This window comes from Odocoileus virginianus, chromosome X, assembly GCF_023699985.2.
Source record: "Odocoileus virginianus isolate 20LAN1187 ecotype Illinois chromosome X, Ovbor_1.2, whole genome shotgun sequence".
Taxonomy (NCBI): Eukaryota; Metazoa; Chordata; class Mammalia; order Artiodactyla; family Cervidae; genus Odocoileus; species Odocoileus virginianus.
In genome coordinates, this window is record NC_069708.1 from 27,481,494 (window position 1) to 27,494,914 (window position 13,421).

Here is a 13,421-nt window from a genome sequence, read left to right on the forward strand (position 1 = left end):
CCTGGCCAGGGATGGAACCTGGGCCCCCTGCATTGGGAGAATGAAGTCTTAGCCACTGGACCACTAGGGAAGTCCTGCTATAGAAAAAGTTGAGGAGGTTTAAGCTCTGGTTAGTGCAGATTACCATGAATTATAATAGCACAGAGGTCAACTATTTGAATTATTTCCCTTGTAGAGCCAGTGAGATAATGATTGACTGAATGTGGCATATATAATGAAGAGATATTGTTTTTTTACCCATCCAATTAATAAAAATTTTGAAATGCAGCAATATCAAATGTTGACAAGGGTGCAGGGAAACAAGTACTCTCATACATAGCTAGTTAGAGTATCAACTGGAATAACCACTTTGGTGGACAATTTGGCAGTATCTATTAAAATTGGAAATGTGTACCCCCATGAACCTGTAATTCCACTTGTCTCTACCCTAGAAGAGGCTTGCACATGTGCACAGAAGGCATGTACAAGAATGCTTCATTATGGCAAAAAAGAAAAAGACTGAGACAATGAGACAGATCTGTATGCACTGATATAAATAAATCTCTAAGACCAAGATTTTTTTTAAAAAAGACTAGTTAAAAAAAAAAAGAAAAAAGTTAAAAAAAAAAGACTAGTCACAAAATGTTATCTATGTATAATGTGACTCTATCTTTAACATATTTTAGTAGGTATCTACATACATGTACATATATGCATATGTATGTATATATTATTTTCAAATCTATTTACATATATGTTCTAGGCATTTGCCACAACATGTTTAATAAATAAATGCACACACTTCCACGTAAATGTCTAGAATATGTACATGTCCAGATATATAGTATGTAAATGTCTAGGAAAAAGTGTCTGGAATATCTGGACCAAGCTGATGATAATGGTTACTTCTGGAGAGAGGTCTGGAATTTTGGCAGGGGTGGGGCAGTCAAGGGAACTTGCCCTTTATATGTATTATCTGGATTATTTTTTGTAAGAATGTTTTCATGTGTTACTTCTGTAAGTACACACACATACATTATCATCAGTTTAATTATACAGGGTATATAAAGCAGTGAGATTGGTTTTCATTGTTCATGTTACACTTGATCTTAACCAAAAGACCAAGAAGCGATCATTGTTCATATTGAAATGACTAAAAGTGTATTTCTTGAAAAATAGCTCTTGCCTATTTAGATACGGCCCTACCTAACCTGCCTCTGCTTCTTTGTCTCCTTTCAATACTGGTCGAAGGCCTTCATGTAATCTTCTTGGATACTAACCACTCATTCAGCCAGTTTCCTGTGAAATCTGATAGGAATCTATTCGTTGAGTTTTCCAATCTTGGAAAAGCTACCAAACTTTCATTTCTAGAATTTGTTCTCTAAATGCATGCAGAACTGCAGTTGCTGTTACATGCATACATTTGAAAGTTCAAAATATAAGAATGTGCAGCTCTTTACAGTTTACAAAATATCTTTACTTTTTTGTCTTATTTGATCTTCCCAACAACCTCTGAGGTAGATAGTGTTGTTAATTATTTACACAGATGAAACCACCGCCAGGTTCAGCAGTTCACCAGGAGGAATCACAGGACTCAAATATAGTCTTACTCACAGCTAAGGTTTATTATAGTGGAAGTATACAGAACAAAATCAGCAAAGGGAAAAAGCACATGGGACAAAGTCTGTAGGAAACTGAGTGCTTCCAAGAGTCTTCTTCCAATGGGGAGTCACATAGTATGTACTTAATTCCTCCAGCAATGGGTTTTAACAATGTGTGTGAAATGTTGTCTATTAGGGAAACTCCCCTGAGCCTAGGAATCCAGGATTGTTAGCAGGGGTAATTCATGTAGGCATTCTCTCCCTAGCACATATGAAAATTCTAGACTCCCAGAAGGAAAGCAATGTGCTCAGCGTAAGTCGTATTGCTTGCACAGTCCAAGCATAATGAGCCACTCTTAACAGTTAGGAAATTGTGGGAATCCTACAAAAATCCAAGTTCCCAGACTTGAACCTAGGTCCAACTTACAAGCAGATCTGTTTTTAAGACTGATAAGTCTCAGATCTGCCACGTTAGCTCTTTTTTACACAGAAACTAAGGCTAAAAGAGATGAAATGGCTTTCCTTAAGTTATTTACATAGAGTATGCTGGACTCAAGGTTCAAATCTAGGCCTTTGGATTCCAGGTTGGTACTTTTCCCACTACATAACTTTAATCTCCATCAAATCAAGTAGAAATGTTTTCAGTGTGCAAACTGAAGTGGTAGAAATTGAATGCATAGCTCCTTAAGATGTGAAATGTTGAAATGCTTTTCTTCCTTTACCTTGTATTTCTTTCTTTCTCTCAACCTATAACATTTCTAGGATAACATAAAAAATCTAGAATTAGAAGTCATCAATCTACAAAAGGAAAAAGAAGAATTGGTTCTTGAACTTCAAACAGCAAAGAAGGATGTCAACCAAGCCAAGTAAGAAAAAAGTCAATAAATACTATTTCACGTTCCTAACTGTGTGTGAAGAGCTGTAGAGGAAATAGAAAAGTAAAAGAGCCATTTCCTGCCCTTAGAGGATTTAAACCTAATTATGGAGAGGAGACCTAAAACAAAAGAAAATTAAGGAATTGAGATCTTAAATAACATTTCATGGTGACCGTAAAAGAATACCATAACAGCCTGTGATTAGTAGCCAAATAAATTTCTTAGGCAGTAATCGCTTTCAGAGTTCAGAGGCAGAAGATATCAGTTCAGGGTGGCATAATCAAGGAAGGCTTTATAAGAAGTTAGCATTTGAAAATTAAACAGAATAAAAATAAAGAAGTTAGCATTTGAGCTAGATTTTGAAGGATTATCAGACCTACCAGACCAGCAGTTTCTTGGTCCCTATGCTGATGGTATAGCTTGTGAATAGAATTAATATTCAGGCTAGTAAATGAAAAATCAATCTAGCCATCCCTTAGTCAGTTAAGAATAAAGCCAAGACAAATTACTGTCCCTTAGACCTTTGCCTTATTGGCTATTCTACCTTCTTTTTACTCAGTGATTCTATTATATTTCTCTATAGTATTCAAAGTTCACGTTCTTAGAAGTTATGTTGAATGTTTGCTTTCTATCTCAGACTTGTGTAACAATCCTTAGAATTATTCCTTATAACTAAAGTGAAGTGAAATGCTTTTAAAGAACCATCCTTTTAACACAAAGTGGCAGTGGCGGGTGGGGGTGGGGGTAGTATTGAGACAACTGCGTAGTTATATGCTCAAAAAATTTCCTTTACTCTTTGTATTAAGCTCTAATTTTTTAGACAGTTTTGGTTTTTGGGGTAGTATTCATATTTTTTTATTTCTATTTGGGCTGTGCCAGGTCTTTGTTGCTGTGCATGGGCTTTCTCTAATTGCAGCGAGTGGGGAGTACTCTCTAGTTGCAGTGCCTGGACTTCTCTTGTTACGGAGCACAGGCTCTAGGGTGTGCTGGCTTTGATAGTTGTGGCAAGTGGACTCAGTGGTTGTGGGGCACAGGCTTGGTAGCCCCAAGGCATGTAGAATCTTCCCAGACCAGGAATTGAACCCCTGTCCCAGCATTGGCAGGCGGATTCTTATCCACTGAACTACCAGGAAAGTCCAGTCTTCCTTATTTAAGATGGCTATATGACTGGTCACCTATATTATATATATCAAGGTTGTAAACCTGGGAGTCTAATATTATGTCCTTTGAAATCAGACTTTGCTCCTGCTAGTCCTTATTCCTACAAAATCTGTGTTTAGGTTGAGTGAGCGCCGCCGGAAACGTCTCCAGGAGCTAGAGGGTCAAATAGCTGATCTGAAGAAGAAACTGAATGAACAGTCTAAACTTCTGAAGCTGAAAGAATCCACAGAGCATACCGTCTCCAAACTGAACCAGGAAATACGAGTAATAAACTCTCATCCTTGCATTTACCCTGTAGAAACTTAACAACCATAGGCGTTCTATTAGAATTATACTACAGAGGTGTTTTCAAGTGAGTAAGTAGCTTGAATCTCTACACATGTCCTTTTTGTAAGGACATTGTGATAGTAGTCATTTAGAATTTGAATAACAAAACTCAGTTTTGACATTCAGAATTTTAATGTTAGATTCTCTGAAACCAAAGGGCAAGGATACCTTAATATTTAGTGGTGATATTTTGACTACTTTCCATGATCATGTGGAATAATTCTGCAAAGTGATTACAAAATGACTGACACCTAGAGAAAATTTTTGGTCACTGATGTTTGACTTCTGACATCTACAGAGTGGTGGTTACAGATCTTTGTACTGAACCTATTTGAATACAGTAGTTGCTAGGTAGATTTGTCCTTGAGACTTAGTAGATACTTCCTTGAAATTTCATTTATATGCAGTGAATTTAGAGCTGGTTTTAGCTTGTAGGTACATTTTTTATACAAAAAAAGATCTTAATGACCCATGCAACCACAATGGTGTAATCACTCAACTACAGCCAGACATCCTGGAATGCAAAGTCAAGTGGGCAAATGAGCAAAGCTATGAGCAAGGCTAGTGGCGGTGATAGACTTCCAGCTGAGCTACTTCAAATCCTCAAATATAATGCTGTGAAAGTGCTGTACTCAATATGCCAGCAAATTTGGAAAACTCAGCAGTGGCCACAGGACTGGAAAAAGTCACTCTTCATTCCAATCCCAAAGAAAGGCAATGCCAAAGAATATTCAAACTACCACACAATTGCACTCATCTCACACGCTAGCAAAGTAATGCTCAAAATTCTCCAAGCGACGCTTCAACAGTATATGAACTTCCAGATGTTCAAGCTGGATTTAGAAAAGGCAGAGGAATCAGGGATCAAATTGCCAACATCCCTTGGATCATAGAAAAAGCAACAGAGTTCCATAAAAACATCTACTTCTGCTTCATTGACTATGCTAAATCCTTTGAATGTATGGATCACCACCAACTGTGGAAAATTCTTCAAGAGATGGGAATACCAGACCACCTTACCCGCCTCCTGAGAAACCTGTATGCAGTTCAGGAAGCAACAGTTAGAACTGGACATGGACAGCATCGAAACATGTATATCTAGGGTGAAACAGATCACCAGCCCAGGTTGGATGCATGAGACAAGTGCTCAGGCCTGGTGCACTGGGAAGACCCAGAGGGAAGGGGTGGAGAGGGAGGTGGGAGGGGGGACCGGGATGGGGAATACATGTAAATCCATGGCTAATTCATTTCAATGTATGACAAAAACCACTGCAATGTTGTAAAGTAATTAGCCTCCAACTAATAAAAATAAATGGAAAAAAAAAAAAAGAACTGGACATGGAACAACAGACTGGTTCCAAATTGGGAAAGGAGCATGTCAAGGCTGTATATTGTCACCTTGCTTATTTAATTTATATGCAGAGTACATCATGAGAAGTGCTGGGCTGGAAGAATCACAAGCTGGAACCAAGATTGCCGGGAGAAATATCAATAGCCTCAGATATGCAGATGACACCCTCCTTATGGCAGAAATCGAAGAGGAGCTAAAGAACCTCTTGATGAGGATGACAGAGGAGAGTGAAAAAGCTGGCTTAAAACTCAGCATTCAGAAAACGAAGATCATGGCATCCAGTCCCATCACTTCATGGCACTTTGTTTTCATGGGAAGGAAACAATGAGAGACTTTATTTTGGGGGGCTCCAGAATCACGAGATGGTGACTGTAGCAATGAAATTGAAAGACACTTGCTCCTTGGAAGAAAAGCTATGACCAACCTAGATAGCATATTAAAAAGTAGAGACATTACCTTGCAGACAAAGGTTCATCTAGTCAAAGCTATGGTTTTTCCAGTAGTCATGTATAGATGTGAGAGTTGGACCTTAAAGAAAGCTGAGTGATGAAGAATTGATGCTTTTCAACTGTGGTGTTGGAGAAGACTCTTGAGAGTCCCTTGGACTGCAAGGATCCATCCAGTCCATCCTCAAGGAAATCAGTTCTGAATGTTCATTGGAAGGACTGATGCTGAATCCAAAGTTCCAATACTTTGTGAGTATATCTGATACTCCAATATCAGCTCCACCTGACTCTTTAGAAAAGACCCTGATGCTGGGAAAGATTGAAGGCAGGAGGAGAAGTAGACAACAGAGGATGAGATGGTTGAGTGGCATCACCGACTCGATGGACATGAATTTGAGCTAACTCCAGAAGTTGGTGAAGAACAAAGAATCCAGCAGTCCGTGGGGTCACAAAGAGTTGGACAGGACTGAGTGACTGATCTATTTTTTTCTATTATTTGTTCAGAGTGTTCATTTGTATAGTCTATACTTGGAAACCCTGTGCAAGCATAGTAAGGAGTATTGCAAGCATAATCAGAAAATCTGTTGGCAAACTTTTCAGCTCAGCTCTGGATTTTCTCTCCTTAATGGTTAGTCTATCCGTCTGTATATCAGCCCAGAATAAATGCAGATGACTACTACTTGTGCTGATTTTTGTTTTCATAGGTGATAAAAAATCAGCGGGTCCAGTTAATGCGTCAGATGAAAGAGGATGCAGAGAGGTTTAGACAATGGAAGCAACAAAAAGACAAAGAAGTAATCCAGTTAAAAGAACGAGTAAGTGCAACTTCTCAGAGTCCTACCTAATGAACCATTTTCTGGGCTGACTAGCATTAAAGCCTCTCTTCAAACAACTGGATCTCTAAATATATGATACATTCATGAATTTAACATGAATTTTTTAAGCGTCTACTATTTGCAAGGTACTATCCACTAGATACCATGGAAAATAGAAAGATGAGTAGTATACGTGTTCTGCCCTTGAAGAATGTCTTATCTACAAAGAGTGGTAGAATATAATTTCTAAAGGTGGTGGTGGTTTTATTTTTTAACAGCATTATTAAAGAAATCTATTGCAAAAAGAGAATATCTTGTCTAAATGGGAAAGTGAGACATAAGCACGATTTTCTTCAACAAGTTAGTGTTCCAGTATATTAATTTGAGAGTGATGTTAAGATAATGAAGTTTATATAATATTTGTATGTAATGTAGTACCAGGGAGGATAACAATCAGGAAAGCAGAAAATAATAAAAATCATTTTTCATTTTTTAAAAAATGTGTTTACTTTATTTTAAAAAGTTTATTTTTGGCTGGCAGGGGTTGCTTTGCAGTGTTGTATTGGTTTCTGCCTTGTATCCTCATTGGTCAGCCAGGGGTGCACATATGTCACCTCCCTCTTGTACCTTCCTCCCACCTCCCATTTTCTTATTGTTGTTCTGACATCCAGCGAGGTTCAGCCCAGGTGGTTACCAAATGCATACACTGGAGACTAATTAGAAAAGAAAATGTTTAAGAAAAAGAGTGTACCATTTTTTTTTTAAAGTTTTATTTAAAAATATTTTTAAATTAAAATATTTCTAAAGTAATTAAAAATTATTTAGAAGGTTTAAAAAACTCATGGAATTTTTCAAAGATCTGAAAACAGTTCATTATAATATTATCAGTTGTCATATCTTTTTATAAGAATAAACAAAAAAATTAAAACCATAAAAAATTAAGCATAGTTTTCTTCAATACAAGAAATAAAGAGATTTGTACTTTACAAATAGTCTAAAATGCCAATTTAGTTAAGAAAGGGTACCACACTTCTAGTTGCACTAAAAAGATGATAACTGAAAAGGCCTTGAACAACAGGAAGGATTTTGACAGAGGTAAATACCAGCATTCCAGATAAATGGAAGAACAGGAATGAAGACACAGAGATGACAGCTTTGTCAGAATTTTCAAGGAATAGCATATGATCCATGTTGGATGAAGGATAGTCAGAGAAGATTTCATTGGAAAGACAAGTTGAAGCTGGATTGTTAAAGATTCAGGAAATTTGAAATTTATTTTGTTAGTGTAAAGACTTTTAGGATTTTTGAGAAACAAAATAATATCAGCAAAGTACTGCTTTCCAAGATACATCTGGGATTCAGGTGTTAAACAAACTAAAGTATGGGGAATCTAGAGGCCAAAACACAAGCAGATATTGCATCATCCAGAAAGATAATAGCGACCTGAATTAGAGTAGTAGCAGTGATCTTGGAAAGCACAGGAAAGGACATTAATTTGGGATCATTTTTAGAACAGGCCAGAATGTGATATGTTGAGTCAAGAAATGAGATAAATGTTTTAGGAATGGTGGCATGAGGAGCTTTGTGGACTCTCTTCCCAGCAAAAGAAGTGCAACTGGTGACATTTATAAAAACAACTATTAAAAGTCTCTAGAATTGTCTTAAGGGCATACAGGAAGTAAATGCTCATTCCAGGAAATCTATTTAATCTCAATAAGAACAGCAAAGAGTCTGTAGCCTTTGAGCCTCGAGCAACTCCCTCCCTCCTCCCCAATAGCTCCATTTTGCTGAAGCTTTTTTTTTTTTTTTTTTTTGAGTAAGAGCATCGGAGAGGTCTGGGGATCCCTTCTTCCATCTCACCCCCCTGCACAGAGTGGAAGCTCTACCTCTGCTGCAAAAGACCACAACTACTGGCGTCTGACTATCTTAACCCCTCTAATCATAGGATGTAGGTTCCATGTCAAGAGAGGCAAACCAAGAAAAATAGGGTATGCTGCCCCTGCTCAGCATCCTAATCCTAGAACAGAGATGTCACTCAGAGAAGTGGGCTGCTGTCCCACCAGGTCCTAAATAGTGGTACAGATGGTTCTGCCCAGGGGGAGAGGCAGGCCATAGGAATGCAGTTCTCCCTAAGGGGACTGACTTTATTTGGCAACAGAATCTGGGGAAGTTAAAACCTAAAGGTGCTGTCAAAAACAATGGAAATTTTGGTAGTGAGTAATTAGGAGACTGGTAGCTCATGAGAACAATAAGTGAAACAACAGTCAAAATATTCTAATGACTGAAAACTTTCTATATTTGATTTAAAAAAACATTAATCTACACATCTAAGAAGCTCAATCAACTACAAGTAGGATAAATTTACAGAGATCCACACCCAAGACACATCATGTCCAAATGTTGAAAGACAAAGACAAAAAACTTAAAAGCAGCAAAATGAAATGACTCATCACAAACAGAGAAATCCCAATAAAATTAACAGCTGAATTCTCATCAGATCAGGAACAAGACAAGGGCATCCACTCTTATCACTTCTATTCAACATTGTCCTGGAGGTTCTAGCCAGGACACTTAGGCAAGTAAGATATATGAAAGGCATCTAGATTGAAAAGGAAAAAGCAAAACTATCTCTGTTGGAGATGACATGATCTTTTATATAGAAAATCCTAAAGAATCAACTGAAAACTGTTAAAACAAATACATGAGCAGCAGGGTTGCAGGATATAAGTTCAATGCACAAAATATGGTTATATTTCTCTTCACTAACAACTAACAATATGAAAATGAAATTAAGACAATTCCATTTATAATGACATCAATAAGAATAAAATACTTAGGAATAAGCTTAACAAAACAAGTGTAAGACTTGTATACTAAAAACTACAAAACATCCTTTGAAGATCTAAATGAAAAGGACAATAACCCATGCTCCTGAGTGGGAAGACTTAGTATTAAGTTGGAATACCCCAAGATTGATCTACAGATTCAACACAATCCCAACCAAATTTTGTCTAGCTCATTTATAGAAATTCACATGTTTGTCCTAAAATTCATATGGAAATGCAAGTGACCCAGAATAGTCATAACAATCTTGAAAGAGAAGAAACTTGAAAATATGGCATTTCCTGATTCCAACAAATCCATGACCTTACATAGTTACCTTTTATTTTCAGTGTGAGAACACTTAAGATCTACTCTCTTAGCAGATTTAAGTATACAATATAGTATTCTTAACTATAGGTACTTTGTTATACACTATAACTAAAAGTTTATACCCTTTGACCAACCTTTCCCCATTTTCTTCAGGCCTCCCCCTCAGTCTCTGATAACTACCATTCTACTCTCTGGTTATATGAGTTCAACTTTTTTAGATTCTACATGTAAGTGAGAGGGCTTCCCAGGTGGCGCTAGTGGTAAAGAACCTGCCTGACAATGCAGGAGACGTGGGTTCGATCCCTGGGTTGGGAAGATCCCCTGAAAGAGAGCATGGCAACCCACTCCAGTATTCTTGCCTGAAAAATCCCATGAACAGAGAGGCCTACTAGGCTGCAGTCCATAGGGTCACAAAGAGTCAGACATGACTGAAACGACTTAGCACATATAAGTGAGATCATATAGTATTTGTCTTTCTCAGTCTGGTTGATTTCATTTACCATAATGACTTCCAGGTTCATCCACGTTGTTTCAAATGGCAGGATTTCCTTCTTGTTTGTGAATGAATAATATTCCATAATGTATACAATTGACCCTTGAACAACATGGATTTGAACTTCATGGGTCAATTTACACATGAAATTTTTTTCCATAGTAAATACTACACTACTATACTATTCAGGGGCTTCCCAGGTGGTGCTAGTGGTAAGAAACCCACCTCCCAATGCAGAAGACATAAAAGACATTCCATCCCTGGGTCAGGAAGATCCCCTGGAGGAGAGCATGGCAACCCACTCCAGTATTTTTGTCTGGAGAATCCCATGGACAAGAGGAGTCTGGCAGACTACAGTCCATAGTGTTGCAAAGAGTAAGACATGACTGAAGTGACTTAGCACACAGACACCATACTATCCACAGTTGGTTGAGTGTATGGGCGCAGGACCACAGATATGGAGGGCCAACTGTAAAGTTACACACGAATTTTTGATTGCATGAGAGTTGGCACCCCTAACCTTGTATTGTTCAGGCATCAATATATTCCACATTTTCTTTATCCATTCATTTGTCAACAACTTATGTCAACTTAGGTAATTTCCATAGCTTGGTTATTGTGAATAATGCTGCAATGAATATGGGAATGCAGGTATCTCTTCAAGATACTGATTTCATTTCCTTTGCATGTATACTCAGTAGTGAGATTATCAGATCATATGGTCTTTCTATTTTTAATTTTTAAGGAATTTACATTCTGTTTTCCATAATGACTGTACTGTTGAAAGACTCTTCAGTTACATTATAAGGTTTTATTTTAACTAGCTGAATAACGATTAAAAATCTGACTGTTTTCTTCTTAGGACCGCAAGAGGCAATATGAACTGCTCAAACTTGAAAGAAACTTCCAGAAACAGTCTAATGTGCTCAGACGTAAAACTGAGGAGGTAAGAAAATCCAATCTGCTAGGTCAAGTGTATTATCACTTTCAGGCTTAGATGCTGGCAGAATAGCATCCCTTAAATAAGCCAGTGTCCTGAGAAACCATGGATACAATCTTGACAGCAATTTGAGTCTTAATCCCTGTTGGTCTTAAACTGTGAGCATAAAACCTGCTGAAAATGGCACTATTCAAATAAGGATTTTTTTCCTGATTGGATTTGCTTCTTTACAAAAAAAAAGTAATAGTGATTTGTGACATTTCTAGATACTATCAGTCTGCAGTACTTCCTTGAAATGTGTACCTCCCCTAGGCTCTTAAGCCATAACCAGTGTTATGTACATGGGGACTTAGAAATGTGGTTCCTATAGAATTCAGACCCATAGAATTTTTATGCTAAAAATGAGAATGTTCTTCTTTCATACCCTTTAATTCAACATTACTCTGAGCCATTTTTATTTAGGCAGCAGCTGCCAACAAGCGTCTCAAGGATGCTCTCCAAAAACAGCGAGAGGTCGCAGATAAGCGGAAAGAGTCTCAGAGTCGTGGAATGGAAGGCACTGCAGCTCGAGTGAAGGTATGGACAGCTTGAGCCACCATTTGTCTTATGTACACTGGGAATAGGGAAAAATGGGAAGTTGCTTTCTTTTTATTTAGAAGTAAACACTACAAAATCTGAAGTTCTACCTGAAAACCTTATTTCCCAACGATATGATTACCTCCAAATGGTTGTTAAAGAGCAGGAGTAGTGAACTCTTTCTGTTCCTGAGTCTTGATACCTATTGGTCATAGGGATCAAGTTGAGCAGATAAAATTTTTTTAACAGTTTTATTGAGGTATATTACACCTACAATAAATTATACATATTAAATATGTACATTTTTAAAAGTTTTGACACAGATATACACCTTTAAATCATCACCACAATCAAGATAATGTCAGTGTCCATCAGGAACAAAACTTACTTTGTTCACTTTTGTAATCCCTCCCTCCCCTACCCAATCTCCCTCTACCCCCCAATCTCCAGGCATCCATTAATCTGCTTTCTGTCACTAGATTTTCTATGTAGGTGATCATGTCATCTGCACATAGGGTCAATTTTATTTATTCTTGCCCACTCTGTGTGCCCTAAAAAAAAAGCCTTTCTTACTTAATTGTACTTGCTAGAACATCTAGTGAAACAGTAGAATAGATGAAAAGAGGACATCCTTGCTTTGTTCCTAATTTTAGAAGGATAGCTTTCAATCTTTCACCATTAAGTATATTAGCTATAGGTTTTTGTATCAGGTTGAATAAATTTTTGTCTATTCCTAATTTGCTGAAAGTTTTTTATCACGACTAGATGTTGGGTTTTTCCAAAAGTTTTTTTTCTGAATCCTCTTGAAATGATCTTATGATTTGTTTTTACTCAGTATGGCAAATGGCATTGATTTTTTTCCAATTTATTTTATTAAGATATAACTGACATACAGTAAGATTTACCCTTTTTGGTGCAGTACAGTTCTGTAAGTTTTAACATCATATATAATGTTAAAACTGGTTATTATCAAAATATAGAATAGTTATCCCCTCCAAATTGCCCTGTGACACTTTGTAGTCATCTCGCACATCCATCCCCAGCCTTTCATAAACAGTGATCTGCATTCTGTCATTATTGTTTTCACTTTGCATTGTATCGATGTCATATAACTGGAAGCATACAGTATGACTTCTTTCACTTAGAATAAGGCATTTGAAATTCATCCATGTGTGTCTGTGCATACTCAGTCATGTCCAACTCTTTGCGACCCCATGGACTGTAGCCTGCCAGGCTCCTCTGTCCATGAGATTTTGCAGGCAAGAATACTAGAGTGGGTTGCCATTTCCTCCTCCAGGGGATTTTCCCCACCCAGGGTTTGAACCCGAATATCCTGTGTCTCCTGCATTGGCAGGTGGATTCTTTACCACTGAGCCACAAGGGAAGCTCATCCATGCTGTTGCCTTTATTATTCCATTGTATGGATGTTCCTTTATCTATTCACCTGTTAAAGGTTATCTTGGAGTCGTTTTTCTCCTAGTTTTTGGTGCTAATGAATAAAGCGGTTATAAAAACATTCTCATACAGGTTTCTGTATAACAAAGGTAGTCAGTCATTCACTTGGGTAAATACCTAAGAGTGAGATTGCTTGGTCATATGGCAAGTGTGACCATATGATAAGTGTGACAGCGAAGCCTGGCGTGCTGCAGTCCATGGGGTCACAAAGAGGCAGACACAACTTAGGGACTAAACAGCAACAACAAT

At 37.6% G+C, this 13,421-nt stretch overlaps 1 protein-coding gene across 3 annotated transcripts in view; it reads left to right on the forward strand.

Moving 5' to 3' along the window:
- Positions 1-13,421, forward strand: part of KIF4A (kinesin family member 4A) — a 128,896-nt gene that overhangs the window by 84,292 nt on the left and 31,183 nt on the right. For all 3 annotated transcript variants that reach the window (XM_020882985.2, XM_020882988.2, XM_020882986.2), the window contains exons 16-20: positions 2,343-2,446; positions 3,736-3,880; positions 6,445-6,555; positions 11,064-11,147; positions 11,604-11,717. In XM_020882985.2, coding sequence (XP_020738644.2) covers positions 2,343-2,446; positions 3,736-3,880; positions 6,445-6,555; positions 11,064-11,147; positions 11,604-11,717 — 558 coding nt within the window. The remainder of the gene's footprint in view (positions 1-2,342; positions 2,447-3,735; positions 3,881-6,444; positions 6,556-11,063; positions 11,148-11,603; positions 11,718-13,421) is intronic.